Source organism: Peromyscus eremicus, chromosome 3 (genome assembly GCF_949786415.1).
Source record: "Peromyscus eremicus chromosome 3, PerEre_H2_v1, whole genome shotgun sequence".
Lineage (NCBI taxonomy): Eukaryota > Metazoa > Chordata > Mammalia > Rodentia > Cricetidae > Peromyscus > Peromyscus eremicus.
In genome coordinates, this window is record NC_081418.1 from 153,224,025 (window position 1) to 153,243,884 (window position 19,860).

Below are 19,860 nucleotides of genomic sequence, written 5' to 3' on the forward strand. Positions count from 1 at the left end.
GATGGGGCAGGAAGTTTGAGATGAGTTCTGAAGAGGAGGCAGTCTAGAGGAGATGGTGTGGTTTGAATCTGAAATGTCACCTGGTTTTGTGCTTTGAACATTGGTCCTCACTTGATGGCGTGGTGAGGCTGTTAAAATTTTGCCAAGTGCTCCCTAGCTGAGCTCACCAAGGCCAGCTCAGGGGCTTGTTACCTCAAGCCTCTTCCTGTAAGTTCTGCATGCTTCTGCTACCATGATTTCTGCCCAAGTGCAGGAGCACAAGCAACTTTTGGGCTCGATTCTCTGAAGCTGTGAGCCAAGATAACCCTCTCCCTCCGCACCTGCCATTGCTTTGGTTGTGGTAGTGCTGTTTTAGTTTGTGTTCTGTTGCTGTGATAAACACCATAACCAAAGCGACCTGGTAAGGAAAGGGTTATTTGGTGTACATGTTCCAATCATAGTCCATCATGAAGGGAAGTCAGGACAGGAACTGAAGCAGAGGCCATGGAAGAACTCTACTTATTGGCTCGCTCCCCTTGGCTCCTGCTCAGCTTGCTTTCTTATTTAACCCAGGCTTACCTGCCCAGTGTCAGCTCACCCACAGGGCCATCCTTGTGGACTCTGAAAGTTTCCCTTGCATCAGGGACTCTGTAAAGCCCCCCTTCCCAGTAATCTCTCTCAGCACTCTCCCCCTCCACCCACCCTCAACCTGATTCCTCAAGTTCCCATGCCCACCCTCCCCCAGTCCACCTAGTAGATCTCCTCTATTTCCGCTTCTGTGTGTTCCCCATTGGGCTCCCCTTGTTACCTAGGCTCTCTGGGTCTGTGGATTGTAGCATGGTTATCCTTTACTTTACAATTAATATTCACTTGTGAGTGAGTACATACCATGTTTGCCTTTCTGGATCTGAGTTACCTCACTCAGGATTTTTTTTCTAGTTCCATACATCCATTTGCCTTCAAGTTTCCTGATGTCATTGTTTTTAACAGCTGAGTAGTACTCCATTGTGTAAACATACCACATTTTCTTTATCCATTCTTCAGTTGAGGAGCATCTAGGTTGTTTCCAGATTCTGGCTATTACAAATAATGCTGCTACAAACACAGTTGAACAAGTGTCCTTGTGGCATGATTGAGCATTTGGGTATATGCTCAGGAGCTGTATCATTGGGTCTTGAGGTAGACTGATTCTCAATTTTCTGAGAAACTGCCTTATTGATTTCCAAAGTGGCTGTACAAGTGTGCACTCCCGAAACAATGGAGGAGAGTTCCCCTTGCTCCACATCCTCTTCAGCATAAGCTGACATTTGTGTTTTTGATCTCAGACATTCTGACAGGTATAAGATGGAATCTCAGAGTCATTTCGATTTGCACTTCCTGCAGCTGAAGTTTTCTCCAGTCCTGCCTGGCCCACAGTCAGGAAAAATCTTTCACCCACCAGTTCCAGAGCTGCTCAGACCCAACCGAGTAAACACACACAGACTTATATTGCTTACAAACTGTATGGCCATGGCAGGCTTCTTGCTAACTGTTCTTCTATCTTAAATTAATCCATTTCTATTAATCTATAAGTTGCCACATGGCTTGTGGCTTACCAGTAGTATCTTTACATGTTGCTTGTCATGGCGGTGGCTGGCAGCGTCTCCTGACTCAGCCTTCCTCTTCCCAGAATTCTTTTCTCTGCTTGTCCTGCCGATACTTCCTGCCTGGCTACTGGCCAATCAGTATTTTATTTATACAGAGCGATATCCACAGCAACTTCCCTGATCGCTAAGGACATTGAACGTTTCTTTAAGCATTTCTCTGCCATTTGAGATTCTTCTGTTGAGAATTCTCTGTTTAGGTCTATACCACATTTTAAAATTGGATTATTAGGTTTTTGATGCCTAGTTTCTTGAATTATTTATATATTTTGGAGATGAGCCCTCTGTCAGATGTGGGTTGATGAAGATCTTTTACCATTCTGTAGGCTGCCATTTTGTCCTATTGACTGTGTCCTTTGTCTTACAGAAGCTTCTCAGTTTCAGGAGATCACATTTATTAATTGTTGATCTTAGTGTCTGTGCCATTGGTGTTCTATTTAGGAAGTTGTCTCCTGTGCTAATGCATTCAAGGCTACTTCCCACTTTCTCTTTTCTCAAGTTCAGTGTATCTGGTTTTATGTTGAGGTCTTAATCCACTTGGACTTGAGTTTTGTGCATGGTGATAGATATGGATCTATTTGCATTCTTCTACACATTGGCATCCAGGTGTGCCAGCACCATTTGTTGAAGATACTTTCTTTTCTTCATTGTAAACTTTTGGCTTCTTTGTCAAAAATCAAGTGTCTATAGATGTATGGATTTATGTCTGGGTCTCCAATTTGATTCCATTGATCAATGTGTCTGTTTTTATGCCAATACCATGCAGTTTTTATTACTATAGCTTTGTAGTAGATCTTGAGATCAGGGATGGTGATACCTCCAGCAGTTCTTTTATTGTACAGAATTCTTTTAGCTATCTTGGGTTTTTTGTTTTCTGTATGAAGTTGAGTATTACTCTTTCAAGGTCTGTAAAGAATTTTGTTGGAATTTTGATGGAGATTGCATTGAATCTGTAGACTGCTTTTGGTAAGATGGTCATTTTTACTATGGTAATCCTCCAATCATGAGCATGAGAGATCTTTTCATCTTCTGTTATCTTCTCCAATTTCTCTCTTCAAAGACTTGAAGTTCTTGTCATACAAGTCCTTCATTTACTTGGTTAGAGTTACATCAAGATATTTTATATTGTTATTTTATATTGTTTGTGGCTATTGTAAAGGGTGTTGTTTCCCTGAATTCTTTCTCAGCCCTTTTATCATTTGTATATGAGAGGGCTACTGATTTTTTTGAGTTAATCTTATATCCCACTGCTGGGGATGTCTTTCTGTATGCTGTGAATGTGTTTCTCTGATTGATTGATAAATAAAATGCTGACTGGCCAGTAGCCAGGCAGGAAGTATAGTATAGGCAGGATAAGGAGAGAGGAGAATTCTGGGAAGTGGAAGGCTGAGTCAGGAGACGCTGCCAGCTGCAGCCGCTGCCATGAGAAGTAAGATGTAAAGATACCAGTAAGCCATAAGCCAAATGGCAAGGTATAGATTTATATAAATGAGTTAATTTAAGATATAAGAACTAGATAGCAACAAGCCTGCCATGGCCATACAGTTTATAAGTCTCTGTGTGTTTACTTGGGTCTGAGTGGCTGCAGGAGCCAGGTGGACACAGGAAAACTTAGCTACAAATGGTGACAGAATGTGGAGCAAGTGTTGCCACCTAAAACCTGAGAAAGAAAATTCTAAAATGGAGCTAAAAACAGTTTCCTAGTTGTCTCAAGTTAGCTGCAACCTGCTGGCTCGAGCTACTCCATGGCGGGTTCGTGGCATGTGGGCTTGACCTACAGCATGGTGGGAATGAGGCCTCTGCAAGACCCACATCACACTGCGTGGTGGATTTAGCCTTTGCTAGTAAAGACAAAAAAAGAAGTTTCTGGGCTACACACTGCTTTGATATAAGCATAGACCCACTGCTTCTGAGAGTTGATGGTACACAGGGCTCTCACACCCAGAGCTGGCGGTAAACATACCACCGCCATGTTGGAAAGCTGAGGTGGGCGGAGCCAGCAGTCACAGCTGCCTTTTCAGTCCTAGAAATGCTACAGTTTAAAGCAGGAAGTTCACAATAAGACAGATTCAGATGGAATAGTTTGCAATGTGTGTAAAAGTGTATGTAGACTTGCAAGAGAGACAAAAAGAAATATATACAGTTATATAAAAATAGTTTTAAAAATAAAGTCTTTAAAGAAAAAGTAAAAGTAATATAAAAAATAAGCCACATAAAGATGGATATCACACAGAGAATCTGGATTGTGTTGTCTTTGATGTTTTTAACTGCATAAAGACATTTGATTGTAAAGACTGCTCAGTTAAACCAAGATGTATATTTTAAAGGTATCTTGACTTCAAAATTTGGATCTAAGGATATGTTGCTTTGGAAAGGAGGCTCTGCTTTTGTTTCCACAGGAGGCAAGAGGCTATGGATTTGTTCCAGATTAAGATACATCAGATTTGACCAGCCAAGACCCCCTGAAAGGTTTCTGATGACTCCATGGCCCAGATGGTCCAACATCCAGAACAGTTTCAAGGCAACTGGCTCAGACAATACAGCCTCACGGACTACTCCATAATCCTAAAATTTTCTTTGCGTCCCCATAAGATACAGCACCCCCCTCCAGTAGGAAGTAGTATGAGAAGCTATGCCCAAATTCCCAAATATACCAAGCTGGCTTTGGAGATGGAATTGGCTCACTCCTTCTCTAAACCTAAGCATATTGCTAAAAAAAAAAAAAAAAAAATGGTTGAGAGAGTCTTCTGTCCCATATCAGAAGAGCCCTCTGGTGTGGGACAGAGAAAAACCAATATTTTTATTTAAAACAGGTTGATTATAAATACAATCTCTTTCTAAACAAGAAAAAGGGGATATAGATATGATAGGATGAATAGTAATAACTTGTTTAAAAATGTTTTACATTGCTATAGATTTTAGTTTATTGATATGAATTTAAAGTTAATTTTGTTATACTGTATATATATATATATATATATATATATATATATATATATATATATATATATATATTTCTACTCTCATTTGAGGTATTATGCTTATGTAACTCATTTAGATGTAATGGATAATTAAGAAATACAGATTAATAATTAGTCTTCTATGACAATCAAACTTATAGTCATGTTAGTTTAGTTTTCTAGGTGTATATATAGATGTATTTCAGACAGATAGGTAGTCTTCAAACACTTCAAAGACCTACAGAATATGGCATTTAAAATGTTTTAAAAATTTAGACTTTCTGGACAGTGAGTCATATCTGCTCCTGGCAGCATCAATTTACTTCAGAGAGGAGGATGGGCATCAAAGACACTCTATATGGAGTTTATCTTCTTCTTGGCAAAAATAGCCATTTGGGCAAGAAACTGTTCTTGCCTGGACTGCTTGATCAACTGGACACTCAGGACCCACAGAAAGGTGACCACTGAACTTTCCTTGGTGAAATGGTCTTTCAGGTTCCTGCTTCACAAAGGAAACTGCCAGACATTCTACAGGACACAGAGAGAAGTGACTGAGAGACTCTAGGCCTGTGGGCTGAAGACAGATGCCCCAACTTTACAGAGGAATTTTGAGTGACTGTCTAGGCTACCAGCTGTCTCTGTCTACTCTTGCAAGACTCCCGAAAGTTGCTTGCATCCTTCTCCCATTTCTCAGGTAACATTAAATCCTTCTGAGGTCTTTGATGTAGTTGAAGACTAGATAGTTATAATTTCCTTAGTTGTGATAAAAGATAAGTTAGATATAAAACCTTAGACTCACAAATATAGGATAGACAGGATATCTTCTTTAATTTTGCCAAATACAAATAGACTAGATATTATAAATAGACTAGATATTGTAACTGTAATTCTTGCTTGATAATTGCTTTGTTATATGTAAATTTACTATGTTAAAGTTAAAACCTTCCTTTTTGAAAAAAGAAAAGGGGAAGTGCTGTGAATGTGTTTCTCTGATTGATAAATAAAATGCTGATTGGCCAGTAGCCAGACAGGAAGTACAGTATAGGCAGGATAAGGAAAGAGGAGAAATCTGGAAAGTGGAAGACTGATTCAGGAGATGCTGCCATCTGCCATCTGCCAGCTGCTGCCGCTGCCATGAGAAGTAAGATGTAGAGATACCAGAAAGCCATGAGCTACATGGCAAGGTATAGATTTACAGAAATGGGTATATTTCAGAAATTTAAGATATAAGAACTAGATAGCAAGAAGCCTGCCATGGCCATACAGTTTATAAGTAATGTAAGCCTCTGTGTATTTACTTGGGTCTGAACAGTTGTGAGACCACAGGACCACCAGGTGGGAACACAGAAAAACTTTCCAGCTACATTCCACCACTTCACTAAAGGTGTTTATCAGCTGTAGGAGTTCCAAGGTAGAATTTTTGGGGTCTCTTATGTATAATATCATGTCACACTTCTCTCTGTGTCCTGTAGAATGTCTGGCAGTTTCCTTTGTGAAGCAGGAACCTGAAAGACCATTTCACCAAGGAAAGTTCAGTGGTCACCTTTCTGTGGGTCCTGAGTGTCCAGTTGATCAAGCAGTCCAGGCAAGAACAGTTTCTTGCCCAAATGGCTATTTTTGCCAAGAAGAAGATAAACTCCATATAGAGTGTCTTTGATGCCCATCCTCCTCTCTGAAGTAAATTGATGCTGCCAGGAGCAGATATGACTCACTGTCCAGAAAGTCTAAATTTTTAAATAATACTTTGACTTGTTCTTTTTCAATTTGTATGCCCTTGATCTCCTTTTGTTGTCTTATTGCTCTAGCTAGAACTTTGAGTTTTATATTGAATAGATATGGAGAGTGGATAGCCTTGTCTTGTTCCCTATTTTAATGGAATTGCTTTGAGTTTCTCTCCATTTAATTTTATGTTGGCTGTTGGCTTGCTGTATATTACTTTTATTTTGTTTAGGGTATGTTCTTTGTAACCCTAATCTCTCTAAGACTTTTATCATGAAAGGGTGTTGGATTTTGTCAAAGGCTTTTCAGCACCTAATGAGATAATCATGGTGGGGTTTTTTTTGTTTTGTTTTTTTGTTTTTTTGTTTTTCGAGACAGGGTTTCTCTGTGTAGCTTTGCGCCTTTCCTGGGACTCACTTGGTAGTCCAGGCTGGCCTCAAACTCACAGAGATCCGCCTGGCTCTGCCTCCCGAGTGCTGGGATTAAAGGCGTGTGCCACCACCGCCCGGCTTAATCATGTTTTTTTTTCTTTCAGTTTGTGTATATGGTGTATTACATTGACAGATTTTCATATGTTGAACCATCCCTGCATCTCTGGGATGAAGCCCACTTGATCATGGTGGTCTTTTTTGATGTGTTCTTGGATTCGGTTTGGCAGTATTTTATTGAGTATTTTTGCATCAATGTTCATGAGGGAAATTGGTCTGTAATTATTTTTCTTTGTTGAGTCTTTGTGTGGTTTGGCTATCAAGGTGACTGTGGCCTCACAGAAAGAATTTGGCAATGTTCCTTATGTTTTTATATTGTAGAATAATTTGAGGAGTACTGGTATTATCTCTTCTTTGAAAGTCTGGTAGAATTCTGTGCTGAAACCATCTGGCCCTGGGCTTTTCTTGTTTGGGAGACTTTAATGACAGCTTCTATTTCCTTAGAGGTTATATGGGTCTATGTAAATTGTTTCTCTGAACTTGGTTTAATTTGGGTATGTGGTATCTATCAAGAAATTTTTCCATTTCTTTTAGATTTTCCAGTTTTGTGGAGTACAGGTTTTTGACCTATGTATGACCTAGTGATTGTCTGAATTTCCTCAGTGTCTGTTGTTATGTTCTCTTTCTTTGTTTCTGATTTTGTTAATTTGGATATCCTCTCTCTCTCTCCTCTCTCTCTCTCTCTCTCTCTCTCTCTCTCTCTCTCTCTCTCTCTCTCTCTCTCTCTCTCTTGCTCTCTCTCTCTCTCTGCCCTTTAGTTAGTTTAGATAAAGATTTGTCTCTCTTGTTGATTTTCTCAAAGAACCAACTCTTTGTTTCATTGATTCTTTGTATTGTTCTCTTTGTTTCTATTTTATTGATTTCAGCCCTCAGTTTGACCACACCTTGTCTACTCCTCTTGGGTGAGTTTGCTTCTTTTTGTTCTAGAGCTTTCAGGTGTGGTGTTAAGTTGCTAGTATGAGATTTCTCCAACTTCTTTATGTAGGCATTTAGTGCTATGAACGTTCCTCTTAGCATCAATTTCACAGTGTCCCATATGTTTGTGTATGTTGTGCATTCACTTTCATTGAATTCTAGGAAGTCTTTATTCTCTTTCCTTTTGACCCAGTGGTAATTCAGTTGAGAGTTGTTCAGTTTCCATGAGTTTGTAGGCTTTCTGTAGTTTTTGTTGTTGTTGAATTCTAACTTTATCCCATAGTGATCTGATAAGATACAGGGGACTATTCCAATTTTTTTGTATCTGTTAAGACTTGCTTTGTGACTGAGTCTGTAGTCAGTTTTGGAGAAGGTTCCATGAGGTGCTAAGAAGAAGGTATATTGTTTTCTGTTTGGGTGAAATGTTCTATAGATATCTGTTAGGTCCATTTGAGACGTAACAACTGTTAGTTCTGTTATTTCTGTTTAGTTTCTGCCTGAATGACCTGTCCACTGGTGTGAATGGGATGTTGAAGTCTCTCACAATTAATGTGTAGGGTTTGATATGTAATCTTAGCCTTAGTAATGTTTCTTTTACAAGTGTGGGTGTCCTTGTATTTGGAGCATAGATGTTCAGAACTGAGACATCATCTTGGTGGATTTTTCTTTTGATGAATATGAAATGTCCTCCATCTCTTTAGATTAATTTTGGTTTGAATTCTATTTTGTTAGATATTAGGATAGCTACACCAGCTTGCTTCTTCGGTCTGTTTGATTGGCCAACCATCAGTCTTAATTTGGGTTTTGCTGATGATATCTCAGGAGACTGAGTAAGTCACTTGGATTCCATACCCTTATTTTTACAGTCAGTGAAAATTATTAGAAGTATTATAAAATTCAATTTAAATCCACAAGACATGAAAAGCTGAGTAAAGATTTATCAAGTGAGTTCCCAATACTAAGAGCATCAAAGGGCTGGAGAGATGACTGAGTAGGAAAGACAGCTGCTCTTCGAGAGGACCCGGGTTCGGTTCCCGGCTCCCACACAAAGTGGTTCACAACCACCTGTAACTTCAACTCTAGAGAATACAACACGCTCTTCTTTACTCTGTGGGCACACACACACTACACAGTACACACTCATACATTCATACACCACACAGCATACACTCATACACACACACACACACAGAGCACACACTCACATATACACACATGGCACACACTAATATATACACTCAAACACACAAACACACACACACACTACAGTACATACTCATACATTCATACACCACACAGAATACACACACACATACCACACAGCACACACTCACATATACACACATGGCACACACTAATATACACACTCAAACACACACACACACCACAGCACATACTCATATACACACACCACATAGCACACACACACTCACCACACAGAGCACATACTCACATACACATGCACCACACACTCACATACACATGTACCACACACTCACATACACACCACACTCACATACACATACACCACACCACATACTCACATACACACACATCACATAACACATTCACATATACACACACACCACACACTAACATACACATACCACACATGGCACACACAAACCCACATAGCACACATTCATACACACAGCATACACATAGCACACAACACACTTTCACGTACACAGCACACACTCACATACATACCATACACATACTCACACACACACCATACAGCACACATTCACATATACACACCATACACTCACATACACACAGCATACACTCACATACACATACCACACAACACATACTCATACACACACACACACACACATCACAGCACATATTCATACACACACACACATCACAGCACACATTCCCATACAACACACACAAACACACACACACATACACACAAGTGAAATAAAATCTTTAAAAACTCACTCCAGCCTGTTCTACAGGCAGAGTTACCCAGTACATTTGTGTAATGAAGTAAGAAGGAAACCCATATTCTGGTCAACACAGTGTGGGGGTTAGTGGTTCTGTGGCATAGTAAATTTGTCTAGGGAAAAGAATAAAAGACAAGAATTTAAGAAAAGTCTGAAGAACATTTTGAAAAACAAACAGTGTTTGGTTGTCATAAAGAGGGCTATGGTTCCGTCCTACTGATACGTCCTTGGGTGTATAATTATGCTCATATTATACCAAAGAAGACATGAAGCTGTCAAGCATTGGGAAAGAATTACAGATTTTAACACATTTAGTTGTTGCTCAAATTGCTAAATGGTATTACTAATAAAAAACCCTGAGCTAGATATTGGGGTAAATGCTGAAAGATCAGAGAGACACAGGAACAAGCCACAGCCACATCTCACCTCACCAACTCCGTGAATCCTCTGAATGAAGTCCTCTGAGTCCTCAGCCGAAAAGCTCCAGCCGAAAAAGCCTCTAGCCGGAAGGGACGCTTCTGTCAAAAAGCCTTTAGTTCCTGTCTCCTCATACCTTATATACCTTTCTCTGCCCAGCCATATCATTTCCTGTCTTAACTTTCCTAGTGCTGGGATTAAAGGTGTGTGCCACCACTGCCTGGCCTCTATGTTTAATCTAATGGTTTGTCCTATTCTCTGATCTTCAGGCAAATTTTATTGGGGTACACAATATATCACCACATTTAGTTTTATTCTGTATAAAAAATACATTTCAAATTAAGAGCATAAGCCCCTCCATTAGCTTGTGGAACTCCTGAGTGCAGACATCAAGTCTTTGTGCTATATTCCTTGTGCATACTTCAGCCTAGAGAACAGGCTAGAATCTCAAGAAATAATTTGGATGAACAGCTGACCAGAGAAGGCTGTATCAGGTGCCTTCCTTATCCCACACTTCCGGTTAGCATCCAAAACAAAATCCAACCCTGACTCTGAATCTGCAGCAGCCTTTAGAAACACGGGACAGACACCACAACTCCTGCTGGCCAGCTGTGAGCACACTGGGGAGGGACAGCTGTTGGTCTGCCTGAGGTGCTGTGTCATTTGGGGTGGTGGTGATTCTAGCTATGCTTTGCGGAATGTGAGAACAACAGAGCAGATGAGGAACACATGGGCTGGTTGCTCAGTAACAACTTTGACCCTGACACTCACCTCACCATTGGGTTTGCACAGGATGGTCGTGCAGTCTGGACTGGATCGGAACCTGTTCTGTTCCTCCCAAACAAAGTCTGTTGGTGGCTGGGGCTTTGCTTCCGACGCTGCTGCCCACACCTTTGAGAAAGCAGTTTGTTGCTGACAAATGCCACTGGGGTTCCACTTAGATCCACAGATGTCACAGTGTTATTTTTATTAATCTTTCTGCACAGATAGGGTTTTCAGAGTCATTAATGGGAAAGGTGTCCTTATATTTGCCTGGCTGGGCTGGAGCTCCTGGGTACACATGATCCTTGTACCACAGCCTCCTGAGGGCCTGGAACTGTAAAGGTATCTGTGCTTCTAAGTTGTTTTAAAATACCATGTAACACAGTGACTGAACATGATTTAAACAACTGTCCAGTCCATGGCCTGTGGGCTGTGAGTGACCCAGGATTGCTACGAATGCAGCCCAACTGCACCCTGTAAACTTAGTGATATATCTTTGAGGGTTTTTTTCTTTGTTTTTGTTTTTGATTCTATTGTTCTCAAATGGGAACTTTATAGATGACAAGGTCTTATCTCAATGTCATGCAAAACAAACCTAATACACTCTTACAACCTACTGCCAAGGACTGGACACCCCAGGTTCAGAGAAACACAGACCAAGTGGAGAACTGACTGACTTAGCTCCTACTCTCTGAGCCAACAATCTCTTTGCTTATCTTTTAAGAACGTGTTTTCTTAGTTTAGAAACTTAGGACTTTCACTTTAGGGGACAAGCCAGAGTAAGACTGGATACTAAATTTAAGAATGCTGTGGAGAGCAAAACATGGGTTATCTGTTCATACCACCATAAATCACAAAAACCACATTTAGTACAAAGACCAAGCATCTGAGAAGCCGCTTGTGCCAAGCAAGCCACAGGCTGGCTGTAGAGGGAGCTTTCCCTACAGGAACCCAGCTCTGACATTACCAGCTGTCTGTGTCCCCAGCTCCTGGTATCCCCAACTCACCAAATTATTATCCCATGTATTCCCTGCTCATGAAGTTCAGCTCAAGGTAGTCTTGACTCATAGTTTTTCCTAGTTTCTGATATTCCTGACTGATAGTATTCCCAACATACTGATATATTCTCAGTTCATGGTATTCCCAGCTCACAGTATTCACAGATTATGGAATCCCCAAAACTCACTGTATTTTCAGCTCACAGTATTCCAAGATCATGGTATTCCCAGTTCACCATATTCTTGCTCCTGGTAGTCTCAGCTCATGATACTCCCAGCTCCTGGCCTAGCTTAAGGTGTTCCCAGCTCATAGTATTCCCAGCTCTCTGTATTCCCAGATCATGGTTTTCCTAACTATTATTTTTTCAGCTCATGCCGTTCCAAACTCACAGTATTCCCATATCATCACAGTCTTAGCTCCCGGCATTCTCAGTTCACAATGTTCTCAGCTTCCGGTGGTCCCAGATCATGAGATTTCAAACTATATTTACCAGATCACAGCATCCTCAGCTCCTGGAATTCTCAGCTTGCCATATTCTCACATTGTTATATTCCCAGCCCAAGGTATTCCTAACTAATCCTGTCCCCAGCTCATGATATTCCTAACTGGCTCTGTTTTAGATAATGCAATTCCTAGCTCTTGGTTTTACTGGCTCACAGTATTCCTAACTCACTGTATTCCCAAGTCCTGGTCAAATCTTGGCATTCCCAGCACATAGTACTCCCGATGAATTGTGGTTTTAGCTCATGGAATTCCTAACTCACTGTGTCCTTAACCCATTGTATTCCCAGCTCACAGTTTACCCAGATCATGGTATTCCCAACTCAACTTGTTCTCAGCCCCTGGCATTCCTACATTCTCAATTCACTGTATCTTCAACACATGGTATTTCCACTTCCAGGTATTCCCAGCCCAAAGGATTCTCACTAACTGTATTCTCAGGTCACGGTATTTCTAGCTTAAGGCATTTCCGGCTCCTGATATTCTCGGCTCATGGTACTCCCAGACTGTATTATTTCCAGCTCAAAGTATTCCCAGGACATTGTATCTCATCATTGTCTCCAACTCATACTATTCACACATCATTGTATTCTCCTGTCCTGGTATTGTTCCCAGCTCATGATGTTTCCAGTGCACAGTATTCCTAGCTGATGGTATTCCTAGCTCCTGTTACTCCGAGTTTATGATGGTTCCAGATTGTACTCACCGTCACTGTGGAACCGGCCTGCATGGTGATGTTGGCGGGGAACCGGTACAAGGAAACCGCATGTCCATCCACGTTCTGTTGGAGGATGTGGTTTCCGATTTCCACTTCTTTGTCCACGGAAGAGTTGGCGAGCCTCACGAACAAACCCTTGATGTTGACATCAGCTATTTTAATGTCTGCAAGAGAACTAGAAAACAAGAAATATAAAGTGAGTTTGGATAGAAATGTCTTTGGCACATAGGAAGAACTCAGTAATATGGCACCTGCCTGTAATCTCAGCATTCAGAACACAGAGGCAGGAGAATCACAAGTTCAAGGTCAGTTTAGTCTGTAGAGCAAGTTCCAAGGTAGCTCAGACCTCGTGAGAGCCCCAAAATGAAATAAAGCCCAATAATGACTAGATAAGCTATGACTGGAACTTGTGGCTTTTTAAACATGATTTATTTTTATTTTGTGTGTATGGGTGTTTTGCTTGCATGCATGTCTGTGTACTACATGCATATAGTACTCTTAGAGGCCAGAAAGGGGCACTGGATCACCTGAACTAGAGTTACAGACAGTAGTGAGCTGCCAGGTAGGTCAGGGAAATTGAACCCAGGACCTCTGGAGGAGTAAGTCAGTGCTCTTAATCACTGAGCCATATTTCCAGCCCCCAAAACTTGTGTATTCTGCAACCTAAGAAAAATGGCTTGACCTATTGGTTCTGATCATTATCAGAGCAGTAATATTATCTATTTTACACAAAACAAAGGAAACCTAAAATGTGCTTAGGTGCCAGGGCGTAAGTGTTACAGGAAAATGTGATTATGGTTTTCTCTATTTCCTACTCTCAACAGAAGCCACTGTGACATCAAACACTCAAGAGGAAATCAAAGGGCTGGAGAGATGGCTCATTGGCTAAGAGCACTTACTGTTCTTTCAGAGGACCTGGGTTTGGTTTCCAGAACACACATGACAGCTCACAAGCTCCAATAACTCCAGTTCCAGGGGGTCTGATGCCCTCTTCTGGCCTCCAAACACACCACATGCACACACATGGTGCACAGTTATATGGGCAGGCAATCACACACACGCATAAAAATAAGTAAGTCTTAAACTACAGACGTCAAAAGTTGAAGCACACAGTTCTTTCTGGGTAAAGTGGCCATGAAGATGAATAGGCACTGTGAGTTCAATAACAATTCTGAAACGTGGCATTCTATACACATGCAATGACGTTTTTGCTTCTGATCTGTATTGAAACTGTAGCATGCTGTAAGGCCTGTGTTAGTCACTTACACTTGTGCATTTTCCAGTGTGTCACATGAAGGTCATGACTTCCCTGTGGTGAATTAGAAACAGCATCAATATTTCTCAACTGACTTCAATAATTCACACTGTTTACATATCAGTCACTTGATAAAAATAGAGCTGTCTATTTCTCCACAATTTCTTATCTATAATGCTAAATTCAAAAAAGTTATAGAAACCTAAAAACTAATTTCTTCTTATACATATATATATATGGTGTACATGTGTATGAATTTGCATGTTCACACGTGGAAGGCATATGTATTTGCATGTGGAGACCTGGGGTTGATGTTGGCTGTAGCTAGAGTTTTCCTGCCTGGCCCACAGTCAGGACAAATCTCTCTCACCTGCCAGTCCCACAGCCACTCAGACCCGACCAAGTAAACACAGAGACTTATATTGCTTACAAACTGTATGGCCGTGGCAGGCTTCTTGCTAACTGTTCTTACAGCTTAAATTAATCCATTTCTATAAATCTATACCTTGCCATGTGGCTTGTGGCTTACCGGTACTTTACATCTTCCTTGTCCTGATGGCGGCTGGCAGTGTCTCTCTCACCCAGCTTCCTGTTCTCGCAATTCTCCTCTGTTAGTCCCGCCTATACTTCCTGCCTGGCCACTGGCCAAGCAGTGATTTATTTATTGACCTATCAGCAACACATTTGACATACAGACCATCCCACAGCAGTTGGCTGTCTTCCTTGATCACGCTGCACCTCATCCATCGAGGCAGGAGCTCCTGCTGAACACAGAGCTTGCTGTCTTAGCTGATCTGGCTAGCCTTGTCTTGCCCGGGAGGTCTCCTGTCCTCACTTCCTGAGCTGGGACTGCAGGCAACCACTAAGCTAGAGCAGATCCTGGTGGAACAACTACCCACAAGTCCCTAGTGGTACCTCTGAGCTCATCATTCTGACCAGCTGAGAACAGAACTGTATCACTGCCTAAACTGGCACGACATCCCTTTCCTCTTCATCCCATGACTTCCTATGACCACATTCTTCCAGCTTCCTCCATGTCCATGTCCTCTGTCTGTCTGTGTGGCCACTGCCTTTAGTAGGCTCTCACCTCTGTGTGACACTGTCACAGCATCCTAACTGGTTGCTCCAGTTCCCCCACACACACTTTGAATTGCTCTGTTTAGCTCCCAGAGAAATCTTTGTGCAGTCTTGACCTGATATGGCCATGTTCCTTCCTTCCCAGTACAGCAGCAAACCCTGCATAGTCTCTTAGTTTCTTAAATCCCTTTCCACACTTCCTACCTCAGGCTTGAACTGTGGCCATCAAGAATTCCTTGAGAGAGCATAACCTATGTGGCTGCACATATCTCTCAGGGCCAACACAAATGCTGTTCCTGCCTCTTGTTGCCCACGTCCTTGCCAGCCCTTCTGAGACAAATCAATTCTTTCAGCATCATGAGAACAAAATGTCTCATTATTTCAATTTGTTTTCCCTTGATTTGGCCACTTAGTTTTCCTTTGTGGTGAACTGCTGTTTCATGCCATTTTAATCACTTTTCTATCAGCTGTTTTGCATTTTCATACTGATTGATAATATAATGTTTAATATACGCACATACATCCCAAAGGAGAGGCTACAACCCTCTCCCCTTTGGTATACATTGGTCTTGTTGAATCGGTTTGAAGTGGCTGGACACTAGGCTGATGTGGATATTGCTCTGTATAAATAAACACTGATTGGCCAATAGCCAGACAGGAAGTATAGGCGGGACTAACAGAGAGGAGAACTGAGGAAACAGGAAGGGAAGGGAGAGATTGCTTGGAGCCGCCAAGACAAGGAAGATGTAAGGTACCGATAAGCCACGAGCCGTGTGGCAAAGTATAGATTAATAGAAATGGGCTAAATATAAGAGTAAGAGCTAGACAATGATAGGCCTGAGCTAATGGCCAAGCAGTTTAAATAATGTAAGAGTCTGTGTGTTTATTTTATAAGTGGGCTCCGGGACAGGCGGGACTTGGTGGGAGCTGGAGGGAAATTCTCCAGCTACACTAGGCTCATTTAACAGTCTTATTATACATCTCAGGATGTACCCTTTGGCATTCTCATTGGAAACCTGAGGTTTATCTGTGTCCTTGACCCCTCACAAATGCCAATTTTTATTTCAAAATCAATCATGCCAATGTCTCTCACTACTCAGCCCCTTGCCTGCTAATTTCCAAGGATAACTGTTGAGTGTCTCCAAACCCTGGGCAGTCCTCCTAGTTCCAGCCCCTGACAGAGGCAGTATGGGCATGCACTCTCTCTCAAACAGTGGCTTCTCCTCACACACCCACCAGCATGTGCACATCTGTCTCATAGAGACCTCAGAACTTACATGGTCCTTTCTTCTCCTCTGTGTGTTAGCATTTATGACTCTGACTGATTTGTCGGATCTTTTTTTTTTTTCATATTCCAAATCCCGGGATCCTGTGACATCATTCTCATCTTACTGGTACTGAACTCTGTGTGGGATGGTTTTATTTTCTTAAAGGTTTATATTTATGTGCATATATAGTTGCCTATGCCAGTTTATGTGCATCATGTGCATGTAGGAGCCCATGGAGGCCAGAAGAGGGCACCAGATCCCTGGAACTGGAGTTACAGGCAGTTGCTAGCTGCACCAAGGGTGCTGTGGACCGAACTCAGGTCTTTACCACTGGGCCATCCCTCCAGCCTCATTTTATTTTTTATAGAACACATTTTTGCTTCTCAGATTTCCTTTGTCTTACCTCATTAATGGTCTCTATTTGACATTTGTTTTTAAGCAGGTGAATAGGCTGGCCATTTCTTTGTAGCAGATATAATGAAATATTTGTAGTTGCTTTTTAAAAATCTTGCATGGTCAAGTGAAGTTTTATTATTCTCCTAAACTCTGTTTCTGTGTACATATATAAGATACATTTGCTTGTCTGGAACAAAATGTTGTTTGTGCCAGGGAACCTGACTCATTCTGCTTTTGATATGAAACCAAATGCTACAAGAAAAGGCTTCACCCAGCACATGGAAATTCTGAGGCAGCTGCTCATCTGCTGTCGCAGCCTTCAGTAGCTGTCCTTTCTCTTCCCGAAAGCCTTCGCATTTGTCCTTCTAGGACAGACCTTGAGACTTCTGCTTGTAATCTGTGGTGGGCGGAGCGTGGAGGCTGATGTGCCCATCTTCCTGTCTCCAGCTTTTGTACACATCTGATTTGTAAGGACACTGTAAGACAAGGCTACGCCAACAGGAAATGAATGTCACATTCCTTTCCTTAAGCACAGTTGTGTGTAGAGTCGCGTTCCTGACAGTGCCATGTTGCTTTTTGGCTTTCTGGTCTCTGTCACTCAGTGACTTGCTCTCAGTTCCTCTGACTGTGTGTAACAGTCTCAATAATGTTACAAGTGGCATCCAAGTTTGTCCGGTGAAGGGGGGACAGACTTCCACCAGGGTGATGTGCTCACTCTGAATTGGAGTCCTCTGGGGGCAGGAGGAGCTTTGCAGACTCACTAGTTGTATTAGAGAACAGATGTCCATGCACCAATTGTGGCTGGAGCCCATCTCAGTCCTGAGCTTGCCCCTTCTGACTAAACCTACACAAGTAGGAAATCCCTTGGGAACACTACTCAGCTTTAGTTGTCAATTTGACACAGTGTAGGGTCATCTGAGAGCAAAGTCTTGAGGAATTGTCTTGATCAGATTGCCTGTGGGCATGTCTGGGGGTATTTTCTTGATTGTTAAGAAACAGCCCACTGTGGGCGGCATCATTCCTTGGGGAAATGGTCCTAGGCTATCTAGGAGAGTCAGGTAGGCATGAGCCAGAGTGAGCCAGCGAGCAGAGTTCCTCCAGGGTCCCTGCTTGCATTCCTGCTCCGACACCTGTCAAGGATGGATTCTGACCTGGAAGTATAAGCTAGATGAACCTTTCCTCCCCTGATCTGCTTGGTCAGTGTTTTATTACAGTAACAGACAGCAAACTATATCAAAGGTAGAGTTGGAGGATGGAGGGGAAGGTCACTCCCTTAGAGTCATCTGCTTACCCCTGGAGTGAAGGAATAAGGTTGGCAGGGCTCAGATACAGGGAGTGCTCACACACATGACTAGAGAAAGCTCTAGTGGTCTCTGCACTTCATGTTCTGTTTGCCTACAAATCTTTTTTTTCCCTGCTGGCAAATATTAAAGTGATCCCCAGAGATGGTGGGTGGCTGTGGAAAAGAAACAGCAGCTTTGACTGAAAATGTCCCAATTGTGACAGAACAAGAGGAATGGATATTCTACCCCACTTGAGACAGCTGAGAACATAACAAACACAAATGTTCCTGAAGATATCGGGGTATTGATCCATGGCAAGTGGTGATGCCCAACAGACAGGGAAACAATGTATTAAGCTTATAAACTTCTCCAAGGAGAGGGGGCCACACAGAACGAGCAGGTTATCTGACAGTGTTAGGATCTAGGGAGGTCAAGGCAGCTGAATATCACAGGCCGAGTAGCAGGCAGCAGACAACTCCCTGCACAGAGGGAGCTCTAGGAGCTTCCGGTCTTCCGTGCACTCAGGGCTTGTTCAGCTCATATGTGAGCAAAACTCCCCAAGGCTGGAGGAAAAGACACTTGAAATGATTGGCAGGGGGAGCACCAAGGGGCCCTGTGGGGCCACAGAGAGTGCCTGTTCTCACCAGCCAGGATGAAACCCTTCTAACCCTGGAGCACTGCATACAGTCCTCAGAAGAGTCTTGGGACAGTAGTGGGGAATGTTTGGTTTTCATAAATAAAATAACAGCATTAGAGAAATGTGGCACAATTCTAAGTAGCCTAATATTTGTTTGAAAGATTTGAAGACATAATGCTCAAAACCTTTTCAAATTAAAATATCATAACGAGGTTCAACAATAGTTAAGTATAAAAAAAAAATTAAAGTTAGATCAAGGTACATCCTATCCAACCCTCACCAAAGCAGTGATGGGGCTGGGAGAGGGCTCAGTTGGTAAAGTGACTGTGGTCCTGGTACAAGGATCTGAGTCCCAGACCCAGAACCCATACAAAAAGCCTGCAATGGAGAGGCAAAGACAGGTGGATCTCTGGGGCCCACTGGCCAGCCAGCCCAGCCTACAGAACAAGCCGCAGGGAAAGAGAGACGCTGTCTATGCTTTAGAATCACCATGGGATTAAAAATATTAATAGATGTTCCCCACCCCCGCCGCCCCGAGATCCTGACTCACTGTCTGAGGTACAGTCAGGACACACTGAAAGCATGCAGCCCCCTCCCAACCCTACTGCACACTGAGAACCAGTGTTCTAAAATGGCCTCACAAGACTCCAAATTTGCATATCTTAAACAAATTTATCTTTTGAAGCTTATCTACATGGTAGTTCCATCACAGTGTCTTCCAAGATCATCCCAAGCTGGACACAAGCTCTCTCTGACAGCCTGGGCAGGCCCACAGGACTTCCTGACCTGGAAGTTCTTCAAGTCATACCGAGAAGTAAGTGATACCAGGAAGACAGCTGGTTGTAAAGGGCTTACCATGCACGCATGAAGACCTGAGTTGCTCCCAAT

The 19,860-nt window shown here is 42.2% G+C and overlaps 1 protein-coding gene across 3 annotated transcripts in view; it reads right to left on the bottom strand.

The window, feature by feature from the left end:
- The window catches only part of Lmntd1 (lamin tail domain containing 1), a 238,888-nt gene that overhangs the window by 16,996 nt on the left and 202,032 nt on the right, over positions 1-19,860 (bottom strand). For all 3 annotated transcript variants that reach the window (XM_059256353.1, XM_059256355.1, XM_059256354.1), the window contains 2 exons: positions 13,045-13,231; positions 10,848-10,967 (listed from right to left, as the gene is read on the bottom strand). In XM_059256353.1, the coding sequence (XP_059112336.1) occupies positions 10,848-10,967; positions 13,045-13,231 (307 nt within the window). The remainder of the gene's footprint in view (positions 1-10,847; positions 10,968-13,044; positions 13,232-19,860) is intronic.